This window comes from Lepisma saccharinum, chromosome 7 (genome assembly GCF_977018435.1).
Source record: "Lepisma saccharinum chromosome 7, izLepSacc3.1, whole genome shotgun sequence".
Lineage (NCBI taxonomy): Eukaryota > Metazoa > Arthropoda > Insecta > Zygentoma > Lepismatidae > Lepisma > Lepisma saccharinum.
Genome location: NC_139235.1, coordinates 95,488,034 through 95,507,658, shown reverse-complemented (window position 1 = coordinate 95,507,658; position 19,625 = coordinate 95,488,034). Strand labels below are relative to the sequence as shown.

General features: G+C 38.1%; 1 protein-coding gene across 1 annotated transcript in view; it reads right to left on the bottom strand.

Moving 5' to 3' along the window:
- LOC145990046 (E3 ubiquitin-protein ligase RNF10-like) overlaps positions 1 to 19,625 on the bottom strand; it is a 70,662-nt gene that overhangs the window by 2,989 nt on the left and 48,048 nt on the right. The window contains exons 11-14 of the mRNA XM_083125680.1: positions 18,765 to 19,016; positions 17,173 to 17,335; positions 16,184 to 16,364; positions 2,730 to 2,955 (exon numbers count right to left, since the gene is read on the bottom strand). Coding sequence (XP_082981806.1) covers positions 2,730 to 2,955; positions 16,184 to 16,364; positions 17,173 to 17,335; positions 18,765 to 19,016 — 822 coding nt within the window. The remainder of the gene's footprint in view (positions 1 to 2,729; positions 2,956 to 16,183; positions 16,365 to 17,172; positions 17,336 to 18,764; positions 19,017 to 19,625) is intronic.

The window sequence follows — 19,625 nt, the reverse complement described above, 5'->3', positions numbered from 1 at the left end:
TATGCAATTCCCGGAAAATTGATTAATTCTGATGTTAATATTGGAGAAACAAAAATTGACTCCTTTACACAGAAATAAACTTAATACTCGGATAACTACATAACAGTTGGGCTGAAAAGTTCGTAGGTTGACTCATAGATGGCGTTACTAGAATTAAATCCATGTGATTTTTACTTAGTACTAACCTTCAAAAGATACGTGTATAAATTTCACAGCTGCCGGATAATTAGTTCGTGAGATATAGCATTGTGAGTGAAGCAGCTTTTGTTATTGTGAAAAAATGGATAAAAAAGAATTTCGTGTGTTAATAAAGCATTGCTTTTTGGCGAAAAAAAATACTGTTGAAGCCAAGGCTTGGCTTGATAAACATTATTCGGACTCTGCACCAGGAAAATCAACCGTTGAGAAGTGGTTTGCTAAATTTAAACGAGGCGAAATGAGCATCGAAGACGATGCACGCAGTGGACGCCCCAAAGAGGCTGTTACCGACGAAAACATCAAAAAAGTCCACAAAATAATTTTAAATGATCGTAAAGTGAAGTTGATTGAGATAGCTGAGACTTTAAAAATATCAAAGGAACGTGTTGGACATATTGTGCATGAATATTTGAACATGCGAAAGCTGTGTGCAAAATGGGTGCCGCGCATGCTCACAATCGAACAAAAGCAACAACGTTTTGATGATTCGGAGCAATGTTTAGCGATATTCAACCGTAATAAACACGAATTTTTCCGTCGATATATTACAATGGATGAAACATGGCTCCATAACTACACTCCAGAGTCCAATCGACAGTCAGCCGAGTGGACTGCACGTGATGAACCGAATCCAAAGCGTGGAAAGACGCAACAGTCGGCTGGCAAGGTTATGGCATCAGTATTCTGGGATGCGCATGGTATTATATTCATCGATTACCTCAAAAAGGGCCAGACCATCAACAGCGATTATTACATAGCGTTGTTGGAGCGTTTAAAGGATGAAATCACGAAAAAACGGCCCCATTTGAAGAAGAAAAAAGTGCTGTTTCATCAAGACAATGCACCGTGTCACAAATCAATGAAAACTATGGCAAAATTATATGAATTAGACTACGAATTGCTTCCCCATCCACCATATTCTCCAGATCTGGCCCCCAGTGACTTTTTCCTGTTTGCTGACCTTAAAAGAATGCTCGCTGGAAAGAAATTTAGCACTGAGGCCTATTTTGAGGCTAAAGAGAAATCGTACTATAAAAATGGCATCGAAAAATTGTATGACCGCTATAATCGTTGTATCGCCCTCGAAGGCAACTATATTGAATAATAAAATCGAATTTTGTCAAAAAAATATTTTTTACTATGTTAGCCTACGAACTTTTCAGCCCAACTGTTAAATAGGCTATTAGAAGTGAAATGTTAATTCTGTGGAATAAGTAGTTTTTAAATCAAATTTAGGAATATATTCACAATTTTAAAACCAAAATGTCTTTTTATATACCACTTTTAATCCAATTTTTCACCGCTATAACACCGATATTTTATTTTATTTACCGCTTTTGAACCCGAAATTGACTCAGTTTTTATACCAAAATTTTGCTTTTTTTATTTACCAAAAATATGTGCCTCTATGAATGGACCAAACGTGGAGGAAAGCAAGGCAAAAAGACCACTCTTATGAGGATATGTAATGTCTGTACTGCAACTTTGAAGGGGGGGGGGGGGGGGAATGTCGCACAATGCTTAAAATGTTGCTTTTTACTCATTCTTATATGTAATATTTAAAATTTTCGAAAAGATGCAGTGGTTGAGGAGTTATAGCCCTCAATCTTCAATTTATCCCACAGTACTAAAATCAAAAAGGACATTTTCAAACAACACTTGTTAATAACAGTAACAATGGACACACTGCTTTGAAATTTGAGTATGTAATACCTTTAGAGGTTTACTAATGAATAAAAAAGACAGAACTGAAATATAATGTATAGTTTTCAAGAAATGGCACGTTAATTGTTGCCATGCATTGCTGGTTGATATATCAACCATCCATACTCAATGGTAATACTCTCGCAGTGGTCATTTTTTAAAAATTTCATGAAGTTTTTTAATGTCAAGTATTTAGCTCTAACATATGCTCATAATGTTGTTCATTATAACACTGTAATAATTGAATTAGTCACACAAACAACATTTTAACCAACAGAGATGACAAAGACCAATTGGAGAAAAATTGTCTTTGGCTTCTAGTAAACAGATGGAAGAGTTTTCTGCACCCATGGAACTCCCTGAGGAAAAATATGTAAAACTGATTGATTGATTTGCTTCATTTTACTTCACTTTTCTGCCACATTTGGCTAATTTGCAAAGATGGCAATGAATGGACACTCACAAACATCCATGCCCAGGCCGGGACTCAAACCTGGGAAACTTGGCATCATAGCACGACGTGCTAACCACTCTGCCACGGGGGCCGGCGAAAAATGTGTAAGACAAATCAACAATGCTGTTATGCTTTGTCTGTGGTATTTGATTTTTGTTGGATACAATGTTGTTCGTGTGATGGATATAAATGATGACTACTCAAGTTAACACCATTTTTGCCCCAAAAATACTGACAAATTACTGACATTTACCGACCATTTTCCACCCCTTCACTCACTTTTTTGAGAAATTTTTGAAAGTTGTAATTTTCGGGAAATTTTGAAAATTTGGCATTTCCCCCCCGAAATTTGCACCACGAAACAATAGCTTACCTGCAGTGTCTCCATTCCCTGATGCAGCTTTCTCTAGAGCCATGGCAATGGCATCACCAAAGCTCTGGCTGAATACAGGTGCTGCCGACGTGTACATCTCAGATTCTGAATTGCTGTCTGCATGCTGGTCAAGATCCTTCGCTGGAGTGCTGCCCACAAGTTTCCTTTCGGCTGGCGAGGCCCTTGGCCAATTTGAAGGCATTTTGCTTTTGCCATCTCGGAGCATCTGCAATTGGATGAGAAAATATTATGCCAACGTGGGGAACATTCACTGTTGCCATGTCCTCCTTTATATTCTGGAGTTGCTGACTACTGAAGGAACTAAAATTGCGGAATATGTTTTTCCTACCACACCATGCATTAGTGACGTGACAAATCATGAAATTTACCAATTCTTATGTATATATTTGGAGCCGTGGTGGTCTTGTCTGAAGGGCATCTGACTGCCACGCAGGAGACCCAGGTTCGATTAATAGGTTGGATGATCTAAGGTTGGAATGGGTATGAATCAAGGATTTCAGAACTAAGATTTATGATGAGGAAACAACTGAAAGTGAAAGAAACGTAGTATTAAGTTTGAGGAACCTCCATTATAAATTAAACATAATGAGTCTAAATTATGTTCAGATCTAAGGCTAAATGCCTAATTTGTTATGTAAGGGTTGTTGGGTTTAATTATCTTAGCATAAATAATACGCTTGCAGTGTATTTATGCTAAGAGAACAAAACCTCACAATGTAGGCATTCCTCTAGTGATGTCACAACCCATCACGGTTGTCCTCACGTTGTGCGAAAGGGAGACACCTTCAACAATCAAATAACCAAAAAATCATATATTTCCCAAACAAATTGAAGAAAAACAATTTAAATTAACAAAAATATTTTACAGTTATTAAAAAATAGAAACTTCATATAAAATGAATATCATAAATACGAATGAAAACACGAAATAAAGAAAGTTGAATCCTGGTGGAAATTTGTATACATATCCACGTTAAAAACCAAAGTTCGACCTGGCAATACTGTGTGTTTACAACATGGATTTCGAATAAAGTTTATATTATTTCACAGCACAGGAACTAGATGTGATTGTGCTAATCTCATCACCTCCCAAACTATATATATATATATATATATATATATATATATATATATATATATATATATATATATATATATATATAAAAAAAAAAAAAAAAAAAAAAAACCTTGCAGAGATCGAAGAATATGTGGGGCTCTACCATATATGCCTCATGGTATGGTGCACAGTGGACGGGAAACTTACATATTTATGTACACACACTCTCCAATGAACACGTGAGAGTGGATGATATTGTGTATGGGGGTGGGGGGGGGGGGAGAGCAACTGCAGTTACCAGCCTTCAAAAGAAAGTGTACTGCTTCACTCTGGTCACTCGATTCCCCCCCCCCCCTTTCTCTGCCACTATGTGCATGGCCTTGCTCCACACATTCCAGGGACAGAGTATACATATTTGATGTTTTAATGGAATTCTAAAGCATTTAAACACAAATGTTACAAATTTGCACACCTCCTCATTAGTATTTGGGGAAACAGAAAAAATAACAAGAAATGCGCTAGAAGATAAGAATGACTGAAAAAAAAATTGAAAATTTTGAAAAAAGTTTACGTTAAAAAAACTACTATGAAGACACTTGGGTTTTAGATGTTGGAAAGCACAGTCTCTGCTTCATTGCATCCACCCCTTTTTACCTTATCATCATTTCCATCCTTCAGAAGTACGATAGAAAACCTGGCAGTGTTATTGTGTGCTGTGTTATTTTATTCCAGTTATTCATACAGGGTGTTCCAAAATGAATATCGGGGTTTCAATGAAGTGTAGCTTCTATTACATATACATTACAGAAATGAAACATACCTTAAAAGGAAAGGTAACTCAAACAGTTTTTGTTTCTCCTTGTGATGTAATGTTTCGTAACTCCGCCGCAGCACGGCGCTAGTAGTAAAGATGGAGATGACTCCTGAGCGTAAAGCCTTCTGTGTCTTGGAATTCGCAAGGTGTAACTCAGCAATTGGAGTGCAACGTGCTTTTCGGCGGGAATATGGATGTGATCCCCCATCGGATAATAACATCCGAAGATGGTATTTAAGAATACGGAATGCCTGTGCAAAGGGAAGAGCTCCGGAAGACCACGTCTACCAGATGAGCAAGTGGAACAGGTCAGAGCAAGTTTTGGTCGGAGTCCCAGGAAATCTGAAAGGCGGGCAAGTCGAGAACTGTCAATGCCGTCCACGACTGTTTGGAGGGTGTTACGAAAGAGACTACACATGAGGCCGTACCGTCTACATCTGTTACAGGCCCTAAAGCCTGAAGATGACCCGTGCCAACTTCTGCGAAAATGTGCTGGACATGGAAAAACGATTTTCTTACACGTATAATCTTTAGTGATGCAGCCTCATTTCATCTTAGTGGACGAGTGAAGTGTGTATTTGGGGCTCTGAAAATCCACACCAAACAGTGCAGCAGATGAGGGATTCAACAAAAGTGAATGTCTTTTGTGCTCTATGAAATTACAAGTGCATGGACCTTTCTTCTTTGTGGAAAACACTATCACTGGTACTGCTTATTTGGACATGCTCCAGCAATGGTTCTACCCTCAACAGGATCGTGAGCAAAAAGGGAACCATCATCTGGGAACAAGACGGCTCGACCCCTCACTTTCATCGTGAAGTACGGAATTGGTTGAATGCTGTTTTTCCCTAACGATGGATCGGTCGTCATTGTGAGGATGACGTGACTCTTCTGCAATGGGCCCCAAGATCTCCTGACCTCACCCCCTGTGATTTCTTTTTGTGGTGGTATGTAAAGGATAGTGTATACATGCCACCGCTACCTGCCGACCTCCCTGAATTGCGACGCAGGATTGATGCAGCTGTGGAGTCTGTTACACCAGACATGCTAGCTTGAGTGTGGGAAGAAATTGCCTACAGACTAGATGTGTGTGCCGTGTCACAAGGGGATCTCACATTGAACACTTGCAACTTGTGACAAAAAACTGTTTGAGTTACCCTTCCTTTTAAGGTATGTTTCATTTCTCAGGGTGGCTACAAACAAGCAGAAATGAAATTCCCTGACTTTTCCAGGTTTTCCAGGACAAAATTTACATTTTTCCCTGACAATTGCAAAATAAAGTAAATTGATGTATTTGCAAATGGAAACAATAAATTCATACAGATCCACGTATGGTTTTGTTAAGTACAAATATTATCTTCTATGAAATTGACTTAATTTCTCTATTCTCTATGATTTGAATTCAAACTGCAAAATAGTGAATTTGGAAAATTATTACAATTCACAAGCTAGGGAAGGATTACGGAATTTTGCCATACGCAGTAAGTTTAAAATAAAATACTTGATTATTTTTAAAGTTACGACTAAATGAGATAAGAGTGAAGAGTGATTGATTAAGAAATACAATTTGTAATTTATCAGTCTCCTTATACATTCTCGGTATTATATGTTGATATTTCCACTGAGGTTTGGAACCCTCTGCTTGCAAGAACCATGAGTGCGGACTCATTTTTCAATGCATAAAGCTACTTCTCTCTTCTCTGTAAAGCAAACAACTTAACTCTTGCATATAAGTGAAACAATTGAATCGAACAAAATAAAGAATATGAATATGAAAAATTCGTTTTTGCAATGTTCTCAACGGAAACCAAAACTGTTATTACATAAAGGGAACAAAATGAAACTGAAACTACCAAATGTTTGTAAATGTTCGAAGGTTGCAATTTTTTTACAAACTTTTTCGAACAAAAAATACTTCTCTTTCAACATAGAATCCAAATATGTAAAACGAATGGGGGTGTTCCATTTGAAATTTCACATTGCGGCATTGACTTACCCCCTCAATAGTATGAAATTTTTTTTGTGCAATTTTTTGATTGGATGCATTCTGCATGCGATATTCCATACTATCATTATAAATGGACCAGCTGGTATACTGAAGGGTGCATAATGACCATAAGTGGCGACACACCCAAACAATTAAAATCAATCAATCTCACGTGACAGATACCGATATATTATGGCACGAAAAATTGGCATTATCTTTTTTTGACTTGTTAGTGTTACGTTTCCCAAAATTCGCGTTTTTGTTTTAGCACATTTATCTGCCAAATATACCGAAACTTAATACTCCATTGTGCTTTTAAACTATTATTTTAAATTGTAGGTCACATGGTATACGTATTTTCGTGACAGTTTGATATGTTGGAACAGATTTTTGAGGAAGTAAAAGTAAAGCGCTCCCCTGCACTTTTCCATGAAGGTGTATAGGGGTGTGGAGTTAGGGCCCCACACTTTCTTGATCACGGCTGAAGGTGGGGGTGATGTGATCAGCACCACACTCCTGGCTACCTTTATCCCTCAAAGTTTCCTCAAGTTACCAACTTCATATGATGCTGGGTGGGTGCCGGAGCAATTTGAATAGGTGGAAAACATCCCGGTTCTCCCCCGCAGGGGATCGACCCTGGGTATCTTGCATAGTAGTCAGACGCCTTAACGACTGAGCTCCATTATTACTCGCTCGACAAATGCCGATGGTGCGCACATAGCTTGTTAATTCAAAACATATCTCGTGCGACAAATACGAAAATGTGGCTCCGTGTGACGGTAGATACGCACTCGCTCTCCTGTTAGAACCCTGGCACTTTGCTCTGTGATGCAAATGGTTTTGCTAGAAGTTGAAAAAATTGTGGGGAATACATGATTTAATGTGGCTGTCGGAATTTTTCCATGTACGTATAACTCTATAGTTTACTCTTGAGTAAAATGTTGGAAAACTTGAATGTTCTATGTACACAAACATGGCCTAGAAAAGACAAGAATGTTGGATTTCATGGAATTTTTCGTTGTTTTAAGACATTCTTGGCATTTTATGCCAAATTCGCATTATTTCGATATTTCGAAAGGGCGAAAAATGTGTCCAGACATCACTGCACATTCCTAAACATAACTTCGCAGCAATTACCATTTTTCACGGTTTTGGCGTTTGCGAAAAATCAATATCCCTACTAATTGGAAATTACTTTCTGGCCACCCCTCGTATAAATCAGTAGATGGAAAGTGAAAATTTAGCAGGGCTGGCAGAGAAGAGTCAATTCTTGAAGAATGTGATTTGCTTTTATGATTGAATGATTCGAGTAAATATGATATTAAAATATTTACGTATTTATTATTAGTATTTTATTTCATAATATTGGACATTAACCTTCCTCAGTGAGAGATTAATGACCATCTCTCACCAGTTTAAACAGACAGGACAGAGTGTGGCGTTAATTTCATTGCAATACTAGTGTTGCAGTAAATTTGAGGTTGGGAGCATGCTCTCGTTCACCAATGCAGATTTAAGTTTCACTTTTCGTGATAGTATTCAATATATATCCCGTTTGGTTGGATTCTTCTTGATATCTAAGAATAGTGCAATGTCACTGTAAACGTATGTTAACTCGTGCGAAACCAGTAATACGTCAGGATGATGAAAGAAAACCTTCGTAAGCACTGCTACATTAAATAAGGTGAAGTGAGCCAGAAGAGCAATAAAATTCCAGCAGCATATTTGCAGTCTAAAGCTCTTCTTGTTTATGCATGTGATTTTTGTTGGATGTTGCAGTCCATGCAATTTCTGTCGCATGGTGGCGATATTCGACAAAAATCGTATGTATCAATGGAACATATTTGTTTCCATGTTCCTTCAGTTTACCCAACAAAATGCGTTACTACGACGTCCGACAAGTATCGGATGGAGCCACCCGCTCTTATCCCCTCCATCTGTTGACAAGTCCCCTTACTACTCCTATACGGAGAAGAAAAAATGATAATTCAAATCATTTTCCAGGTAATATTTAGAGGCTTAACCTTTACTCCCCCGATGATACCATGTGGTATCATCAGAGTAAGGTCGTACTGGCCCGATGATACCATATGGTATCATGGCGCTGATTACGAAATGAATGTGCTTTTTGGACCTTCATACTCATATGTTTGTTTGGGTGGAAACTCTGACACAGGTCTGGAGCAAGCCTGGGAAATTCATATTGATGACCAACCTCCCCCCCCCCCCTCCACAACATATCCATGCCACATTTCCGAACAGAGTTTCACATTTGGGCTCATTATTCAACTTGTATGGCACCCAGGAACATGAAACATGTTTCAATCTCTTTGGAAACGTCCATTCTTTGAAGAGAATACTAAGGTTTGCACCTTCTCCCCAAGATAGCGGGAGAAGAGGGGGCAAACTCAAGATTTTTATGTTTTTTTTTTCATTGAAATTCGGTGGTCGCGACCCCAAACCCCCTTTGATCGGTTCGGCGTTCTGAATTGTACACGGTTGCATGCTATGATGTTTTAGCTGCAAAACAAAACTGATCCGAAGTAGATTGCTCCCATAGTGCCTGAGTTATAACAATTTTCCTCCAAAAATGCAAATTACCCATTTTTCGTAAAAAAAATAATAATCATATTTTGACTTATTATTCAACTTGTATGGCACCCAAGAACATGAAATATGTTTCATTCTCTTGAGAAATGTCCATTCTTTGAAAAGAATACTAAAGTTCGCGCCTTCTCCCCAAAATAGCGGGAGAAGAGGGGCAAACTCCAATTTTTTATGTTTTTTCCATTTAAATTCGGGGGACGTACCCCCTCCCCCACACACACACCCAAGCCGCCCTTCCTCGGTCCGGTGTTCTGAATTGTACACGGTTGCATGCGCTGATGTTTTAGCTGCAAAACAACACTTATCCGAAGTAGATCGCTCCCATAGTGCCCGAGTTATAACAATTTTCCTCCAAAGAGTGTTCGAACTTAAATTTCCCGCTGAGAAGACCGGGCGAGAAAAATTTCTCTCTCTCTCTCCTCCTGCCATCACTGGTTTCTGGCGCCGTGGATGAGTTGCGCATAAAAGGGGCCTAAACGTTGAGGCCGAAACTTACGAACGAGATTTCCTGTTTCCTGTTCCCGTGCAATTCCATAACGATATCTTTAAATAAATAAATAACGTAAATGAAGACGAAATTCCCTGACATTTCCCTGACCTTTTTTGACACCTCAAATTCCCAGACTTTTCCCGGTTTTCCAGGTCTGTCGCCACCCTGTTTCTGTATTGTATATGTAATAGAATATACACTTAATTAAAACCCCAATATTCATTTCGGAACACCTTGTATATGTAAGATGGGAGTAGTGCAACAGATTTGTATTACAAGACAGCCTATAATTCTTAGATTTCCCTTAGTGAAAACAACACATTGTCTTAACAATGAATGACTTCTTTTATTGATTTTGCAATTGAATGAATTGTTGTTTTAGGTCCACCTAATGCACTAATCGGGACTGGAACTACAGTTTAAAGTGGGATCCGAACCACCATGTACCTCCACGGGGTATTGAACCTGGGACCCCTTGATTACAAGGTGATGACGCTACCACTGCACTGCAACATCGAGGCTCTGTATGAAATTGAGAATCAGTATCAGTTTATGTATTGAATTTTTGCAGATTCCAAAATTGATTCTGATATACCACTTTACACAAAATCAACATTTCAAAAGAGAATTCCCACCAAATGTGGTATTTATACACCACTGCAATCTTCGAAAGCTCAAGACTATGAGGTGAAGTGAAATGTAAATTTTAAATGCACAGGCTTACATTCAGCAATGTTAATTACAAAGCAACTTCAATGATGAAAACGTAAGCTGCAATGTGCATCAGGTTGAGGTTTGGCTGGAACTTTCGCTGTTGCTAGCAAAGCAGCCTGTAAAATTTTTGCAATAATACAAAAAATATTGCATATGCACTTGTACTAAGTAAGTAAAAAAATGGAATTAAAATTTCATCAAAGTAGTCTTAGATTAAAATTTTATACCAATAAAAACTAGTATGCTTCAATAAAATGTACACTGTAGTCTTAGATTAAAATTTTATACCAATAAAAACTAGTATGCTTCAATAAAATGTACACTGATGTACAAAATTATTTCGAAACATGGACAATGGCTTTCGGTCAGTAACTTTTAATGAGTCCACTTTTAAAATTGGCCTTCCTGCGAAATAAATCCAATTCTGAAACTAGAGGGATTTGCTTTTCCTGAGAGTTTGAAAGTTTTCCAGAAGATGGATCTGTACGTGTGTCATCTTTGCATGATCTTCCTTCCATGGATTGTAAAACATCCTTTGTCAGTTGTAATTCCTTGGAGCCGTACACAAAACTGACAAAATTCTTCAGCACAGAAAAGAACTTGGGATCTTTCTTCAGGAAATCAACAATTTCACTAACGTCCATCCGCTTGTTGGAATCCACAGCATCTCCCAACAGCTTCGATTGTTGTTTTTTGGCGAACTTCTTCCCCTCTGCTTCAACCCTTTCCCTGTACTGCCGTAACATGGGAAGCAGACTGTCACGTCGGTTTGTTGCTTCTTTCAAGGAAAGCTTCAACTCTACCATTCTCTGCTTACAATCAACAAGGTCGGCCTCGACAGCATCCCTCTCGTCTGTTTCCTTCTTCAACTTCTGATGCATCTTGGCAGCCTTACTTTGCAGATCCATCAGCTGTTGGGAGGCATCAAGTTTAGATTGCTTCTTAGCTATGTTGCCGAAGGGGTGTAGGTCGGGAATCTTTATATCTTTCAGCTTAGCATCTCTTCCTCTTGGTTGTGCCAGATGATGGAAACTAGGTTCTCGTACAATAGTCTGGCTCCTCTTGGCCAACACTTTCTTGCTGCCTCCATAGAGCTGCTCCACAGTATATTTTCTCACGAACTTAGGGAAAACCTCATCCTTTTTTGTTCGCTGCATTTTTCAGACCGGCAAAAATAAATATGGTGAAATAATATGTATTCAATTCTTACGAACTGAATACTTTCGGTTACTCAAAACCATTTCTATGGAAACCACAAGCAGAAAATATTGTTTATGTGCAGTAACAATTGCTTAGTAGGCTTTCTTGGGAGAAGGAAACATTAACTTTCAGCAATAACAAAGAAAAAATCTTGAGTATTTAATACAGGGTGGGCCACAACTCTGTTTGAAAAGCTAATAACTTTCTTGATTATTAATTTTGTCTTTCCTTCAGAAATTGTATTGCACAATGAGATTTATCATGGAAATACAACTGCACAGTGAATAAAAAAAATTGGAGTTTTATAGAAAAAAACACACACACACAGTGATCAGAACGCTACATTTTAAAAGTAGCTTCGCTACACTACTCCTGTTCGATACTCACTACTTTGCTACTTTTTGCGCTACTTCTGCATAAAAAAAATAAAAAAAACAACCATATAGGTATTAAAAAATCTCCTACTACTGGTAAATAAATTCTGTTATCTATTATCATGATTCCAGTCATTCAATAATTTTGATAGCAGTGTTACTTCAGTTACTTATTTTTACTATAGTTTTGAGAATACCATACCTATGCAAGTGGCATATCAATGCAAATTTGATATATGAATATTGCAATTAGTGTGTTACCCAAAGTAATGATTACAACTATACACAAATCAAATTTGGTAGGATTACGTATTTACGTATGTTCACATCAATATATTTTTCTTGAGAATAAATATTTCATTTTTTATAGACTGATATGAAGACAGCATTTTGAATGAAAAGTACTTGAAGCCCTTTGACTACAAAAGGGCCTCAGGTTCGATTCCCAGCGGAGGCTCATAGTGGTTCGGATCCAGTCTCGATCAGCTTATCTATGAATAAAATGGACTCAAACAAAAAGTAGGAAAGACGCCAAGTTGGGAGGATGGGATCCTCCTGCTCCTCCATTCCCCGCACTGCTCATCATTCATCATTCTTCCTCGTTCTCACAATTAGCCGAAAGTTACAGAAAGCGACTATAGATAAGAGAATAATTAAATAAACCATTCATCCTCATTGTCACGATTGAATGAAGTGGAAGAATAGATGAGGAGGTAAACAGAAGAGGACAAATGGGTGGTGGACTATATCAAAGCGTTCGAAGATTAGTATGGAACAGGGATGTACCTATGAAATGCAAGAAGGTAATATATAACACATACTATGTGCCAATAATTACGTATGGAGCAGAGAGTTGGACAATGACAGAGAGAGACAAAAAAAAAGATGCAGGCAGTGGAGATTAAATTTTTAAGGAGTCTTTTGAGGAAGACTAGAAGGGATAGAATAAGGAATGAGGAGATCCGACAGACAGTGGGTGTAGTGAAGCTTCAGGACAGAACAGGTAAGGCACAGATGAGATGGTTCAGATACATGAAGAGGATGGATGCAGAAAGACTAGCAGTAAGAGCTTACAATGCACAAGGAGTGGGAATAAGGCCACGAGATAGACCAAGATGTCGGTGGAAAGAGCAGATAGCGGAGAGTGTTAGGAGAAGAGGACAAGATTGGAACACCATGGAAAGAGAGGAGTGGTGGAAGACCAGGAAAAAATGGAGATGCTTGACTTGTATGCTGACCCAGCCAGAAGCAGGAAACAGCAAGGGATGATGATGTCATGATTAGCAAATGTTACAGAAAAGTGATGCAAAAGTAGGAGAAATACATAAATTTGAAAACTATGTATACGTATTAACTAAAGAAAATTGTCGTTTCTGTAGGAAAGTCAATACCTCGTACATACTTTTTGCAATATGATAAAGTTATTGAGGAAACTGTCACGTAAACTTGACTGTTCTAAAAGTATTGTAATTTTAAAAATTGTGAACAAATACTATCGCGAAAATGATTGTAATTCCAGAAACTCGATCATTCTTGTAACAATAATTTCCTGCTAGTGAGATCCTATATACTGACGATGATAAATGCTGTTACCGTACTGAGCCATTTATTGCTGGCACTATTCCCTTGTCAGTGCAGTGAAAAATGCATCACTCGTTTTTGCACTGCAAGTTGCGTCTTACACAGCAATTAATGACATTTTGGTGTCTCTTACACCATGAATATCCACAGGATTTGTTCCGAGGGTGACGCAAACGAGGCACTTTTTTCCAGTGGTGCAGCAAACGAGGCATGTTTCTCCCCAAAATAGCGATGCAGCTAAAAAGACGTAGCTGTTAGCAGGAATATATTCATATATGTCAGTTAGTTATCTGGATATCTGAATTATTCAGCTACTAATTAAATAAATTACGAAGATATCTATAACCTACAATCTAGATAATCTGTACCTCCATGTAATAGACTGTCTTCATGAACCTCCTGCAAAATTAAGGGTTATTGTCGATTTTTTCTGACGCTGTTGCCACATTCAAAATTCACCTCAAAATGCTGAGAAAAAATGTAGCTGTAGCAAAATTTTTGCTACAACTACCGGAATTTTGTAGCTTCGCTACCGCTACAACTACAATTTTCAAAATGTAGTGTCGCTACAGCTACAAATTTTGTAGCTAGTTACAGTAGCGATGCTACAAGTAGCTCGCTACTTCTGACCACAGCACACACACAATAACAAAGTCATCCCAAAGAAATTACAAAATATCATTTTTTGACCTGACTGCTCCTGACTTTTTCTTGTGAGGTTATTTGAAAAAGGGTGTATGCTAACAAGCTTCAGACCATCCACCAACTGAAGGAGAATATTCATACATAAATTAGAACATTACAGCCAGCGATGCTAACAGCTGTCATGGAACAAGTGTAGAAAGAGCACGTCTTTGAAAAACCAATAATGGGAGTCATTTAAAGGATATGACTTTCCATACATAATGTAAACAAATTTCCCAACTTTATTGTAAATAAAAATTGATAAAATATTTAATAATAAAAAAGTTATCATTTGTTCAAACCACGTTGTGACTTATGGGTCACCCCTGTACGAAGTTTATTCTTTCCAGATATTTTATACTTTGAAATGGTTGTGGGGGGGGGGAACTTTAACATTCAAAAGTAGTCTGTCAATGGCATTATTATTGCTGAAAGCCGAATCGTGGCCTCAACAAGACAGACCAAAGCTGCACTTAACATGCCAATTTCAGACTAGGCAGCCAATTATTAAAGAGTGGGTACAAATGCATAATATAAAACACTAACACAGGCAATGGACAATAATTCTCGTATTTTTTATTTCTATCATGCAGTTTTAAGTGTTACACAAAGCCAATCAGATTGTTTCTCGCAAAACAATCCCGCAAGAGTATATTGAGAAAGGATTAATTTGTTTTATTTTCCTTTGCCTTTCTGACACTTTTGCCCAATAATGGAAGCTGGGGATGAAAAGTGATGATGGACGGGGATGAAAAGTGATGATGGACAGGAGACAACACAAGCCGCACAGAAGACTATATGGAAGGTGAGTCCAGATGCCTGAGCCTTGTTAGCCTGCAAGAATGCAGCCCAGGGCATAATATGTGGAAAAGAGGACATTACCAAAAAGTAGTTGATGAAAAATTGGTTATGCCTGAATGATTAAAGTGGTTCAGTCACCAGCAGATCGACAATTAAAAAAAACATGTTTATCTTCCAATATTTTCAAAGTCCATATCCTAGTTAGAAAAATCATAAATCAGAATCATTTCAAAGAGAAAAAATAACTTTAGTATGTAACGTTAATTGTCCTTCTCCGTGGCCATGCTGTCTCAGGTGCAGTGCTTTGGACTCTGGGTTTTTAGCCTGTGTATAAGACTGGTGGCAACCTACCATTGCGAGACAATTGGGGAGCTATGAGTGAGTAGCATAACCTGGTCTAGGAAAACTCCTATAACAGCTGAGGGTTCGATGTGCTGACCACACGCCTCTAGGTAGGATTGTGTGGGGGGGGGGGGGGGAACTGGCAGTCGTGAGATTGGCCTAGGCCCTTGAAGGGCTGTCGAGCCATGGGATATTATTATATGTTATATATGTAACGTTAATTGGACATTATCCATTGTTTACCTATTCTAACACAAATATTTCTAGAGAACACCTCTTTTCTCATCTACATGCAAAGAAAATTTATCTTAGCTGCTGGTGAGATCCATGGGAGAAGTTGGTTAGCACATTGAACTTGTACTAAATCACATGGCATTACAAATTCGATACACACCACTGGCAAAAAGAAATATGCATATTGTGTGGAAAAAATGGTGTGTGTTTGAACATTGCTGTTTTGTAACTGATTAATTTTAAAAGGACCACAGCCTTCATTAACACAGGTTGTGATATCCAGGGAGGAGATAGTAGTGCATCATTTGCTTTGTTTACAACCAGTTCGTGGTTACGTTTACCATGCCAAAGCACAAAAAATATAAGAGAAGGTGCTCTCTGAAATGTCATGTTAGAATAGGTAAAAGAAGCACTAGACACTGGAGAATGTAAAATTAAGAATGCATGATATTAAAAACTATTGTTATTCAGAGAAGTATTCAAAAATAATTCACTCCATCACACAAATAATCCATTTTCCATTAAAATTACCAGTAGATTCAACATACCTGGGCAAATGATGGACCACTGCTTTCTGATGGTTGAACGTTGATGTTCTCATCGCTGGTATGCATATCAGGGGAGCTTATACCAAGACTTTCCACTTCTGAAGACAAAGCACCAAGATTCATCACTGATGGGCTGCGACTGCTTCCTTCACTCGATTCATTAGGGGTTACCCTCTTAGACCTGAAACAAATGCAACACGTTTACTTTTCCATAAACTGTCCTGTTTGGAAAAAAAAAAAAAGGAGGGCACCTTCAAGACTGAAGTGTATAAAACAATTCTCAAATGTAATACTGATAGCGTCTTACAACAATGTGAAGTTTGTGTCAATAATTGTTCAGCAGTTCATTGGAAAAATATAATTTAACTCTAAAGCGTGTTCCGTTCAAACCTCCCACATTCCATCATTGCTAAAAGGTTATGAAACATAATGGAATGCGAGTGGTAATATACAAAAGAGAAACTCATAGAATTTTATTGCATGACCTCGAAGTTCACCCCTCTCTCACTATGCAGCGCCACAATCGCATAAAGCACAATGGCAACTCCGCAGCAGCGCGCACAATCTGTATTCTGGTATGCAGAGACCAAATCAATCATTACAGTGCAAAGAAATTACCGGAGAGAATATGGAGGTGGAGCACCTGATGGGAAAACCATTAAGGCATGGTGTGCGAAGTTCGAACTTTGAACTGTTTGGACACTTGGCGAAGTGTGGGCTTCTCTGAAATTCCGCTCGAATTTCTTCCACCTTACCCTCCGAAACACGTCGACGAGAACCTCCGGATTTCTTCCAGTCACCAAAAAGTTCGCGTACAATGCCTACATGGTTTTTCCATTAACACTTCTCAAACTAACAATGTAGCAAAATAGCATTTTGCAATATTCCCAAGAAAACAGAATGCACCTGCTGATGTTTGTACCAGAGAAAATACAATAATTTGCCGACTAGTGAAAGTCAAGCTGAATAGATATGAAACATGTACTTACGTTTGTGGGCCACACTGAGGAAAATGGTATTGGGACTCAATACGAATATGTGGTGTAGGGAAAAGCCCGAGTCTCCTGTTTTCTTCTTCTGTTATACGCTTTTCTCGCCTCTTCTCTTCTCTCGCACGGCGCTGTCGTCTTTTACGGCGCATTTCTATTTGATCTAGAAAACAGAAGTTTATGTCAAGTAACATGTGTGCATGCATATGTATTATGTTCAATTAAAAAATAATGTACTGAATGATCTTTGAAAAAGCTGCATCAACTATCACCACACTCATTAATTTTACATTAATGTACATACACCCATACAATTTCCATTTTATAAATACACTAGAATGAAGTTTTTAGCGAAAGTCTTGAAAACAGATACTTCAAATTACAACATTTTGTTACTTAACCTTTAGTCGCCAGACCTCTCGAGTGCCTGTATTCCCGTTCACGCCGGTACATTTACAAACTTTCCGTGAAGTACAAAAAAATCGTAACTCCTGAACTAATTGTCGTAGACACAAAATTTGTTTTGTTTTCTTTCTTAAAGATAGGGCTTTTAGCGGAGGTAAAATTATTCATTGTGTCTCCCAATAATTAGTGTTAAATGAAGAAGAAGAAAGTTGAATTTTTAAAAAAAGTTCTATAAATTATTTATTTAAATCCTGATTTAAATCAATCCACCTTGCGAAGTGGTAAACTCATTAGGAGTTAGAGAAGGAGAGGAATATGTGACAGTATGTTAAACCAAAAATTGCACTACTTGTATCATGTAACTAGGGCTCGGAAGTTGAAAAATCCTTCTTTTTCCAAGTATCTGAAGACTAGGCCCAACATAATATGTTCATTTTGGGTCATTGTAGGCCAGAAAAAGGTGGGTATTATTTGTCCCTTTTTGGGCATTTTTTTGGCTTATTGGTCCTTTTTTAGCCTTCTTTTTAAGGTCTTAACAGTTTTTTTTTTGCAACTTCACTTCTTTCGACTACATTTTTACTGCCCATTCTCAATTCAAATCTTCATCAGTTCATCACCTCTTAAACATCCTTTCTGAAGTAAAGAAATAAAATAAATAAATATATTTGAACCATCCCTGAAACGAGATAAAAACATTTTTGGATAACTGTAGCAGGTACAGTACAAGATCCTTTAACCATAACTTGTCTGGACGGTCGCGCTATAAGTGGCAACTTTCTCTTGGTTTGAAGCTTTCAGCACCGTGTATACGACCAGACAGCACGTACCTGCAAAGATCTCAAGTCAGATAAGGAGGTGCCGTGCATATTCATTAAATATGTAATTAAAACTGAAGTAATATAATTAAGCCTTGTTTCCATACTACATGTAACGTTTTAGTTCTTCGTCTGAGGAAGACCCTGATACAGGGTTGAAACGTTACATGTTAAGTGTTTTTATATCTTAATAAACTGCCTTGGTCAGCAACTTAGTGTTCTTTCAAAACTGAAGTTATTAATTAATTTGGATCACATTTATAAGTCTTTTTCTTTAGGTCCTTTTTAGATATTTTTAGGTATTTTTTTTGGCAATTTATAGGTCCTCAACTTCCGAGCCCTACATGTAACCAATGCAACGTCTGGTCTTACCTTTAAAATGATCCACCGTTTTTCTGGTAATCATTGGTGGCTGAAGATTGAGTTCGACTACTTCAAACTGACAGGTCACAGGTAGATGCTGCAGGTACCGAAGGCGATGGCGAAGCTCTTCCGTCATTGATCCAGATTCCTTCTCAATGATCTTGCCTTGGACAACTTCAGGGCACTGGTCTAGGGAGCCATACACGTGTTCCAACATGCGGATGTTCAAAGCATGCATGTAAATATGTTGTCCATCGGATGCTGAAAGGGAAAAAAAAGATTCCTCTTATTTGCATCACACACACACATTTTAATGCTCTGGGTAGGGTAAGGTGATTTGGCACCCAGTATTAGCCGGGGCAGTCCCTTTTTTTGAGTGCTTGTCCCAATATTTTTGGAAATTAAAACAGGGTGCAAAAATGTCCTATTATTTGTGACAATGATTTATCAGAATATAATTACTGCAATAATACACCTTCTCTACTATCACTATGAACTATGGCATTGTTGCATATAGCCTGACAAGTTAAGTCCCGATATGTGCAGATCGTTGCAGAGAACTTCCAATTACGTCATCCTCCCCACCACTCTTCTACGTACTGGTCTGGCCTTCAGACTACGAGTGGTGCTAACTCAGCAAAATTAAGCTAAAACAAATATGACAAACTATTTTTACTGTGTAGATTGTCGGTGCTCAGTTTATCAGTGGTTCATTTGATTTCATCCGGTCTTTGAAAATGCATGTGGTGTGAGGATCTTAAACTGTAGTATTACGCACATGCGTTAACGTTTATAACGAAGAGAAACTACTGGGCGAATGACTTCATTTTCTGAATGAGACATCGAGCAGTGGCCTGGTTTCTTTTTTAA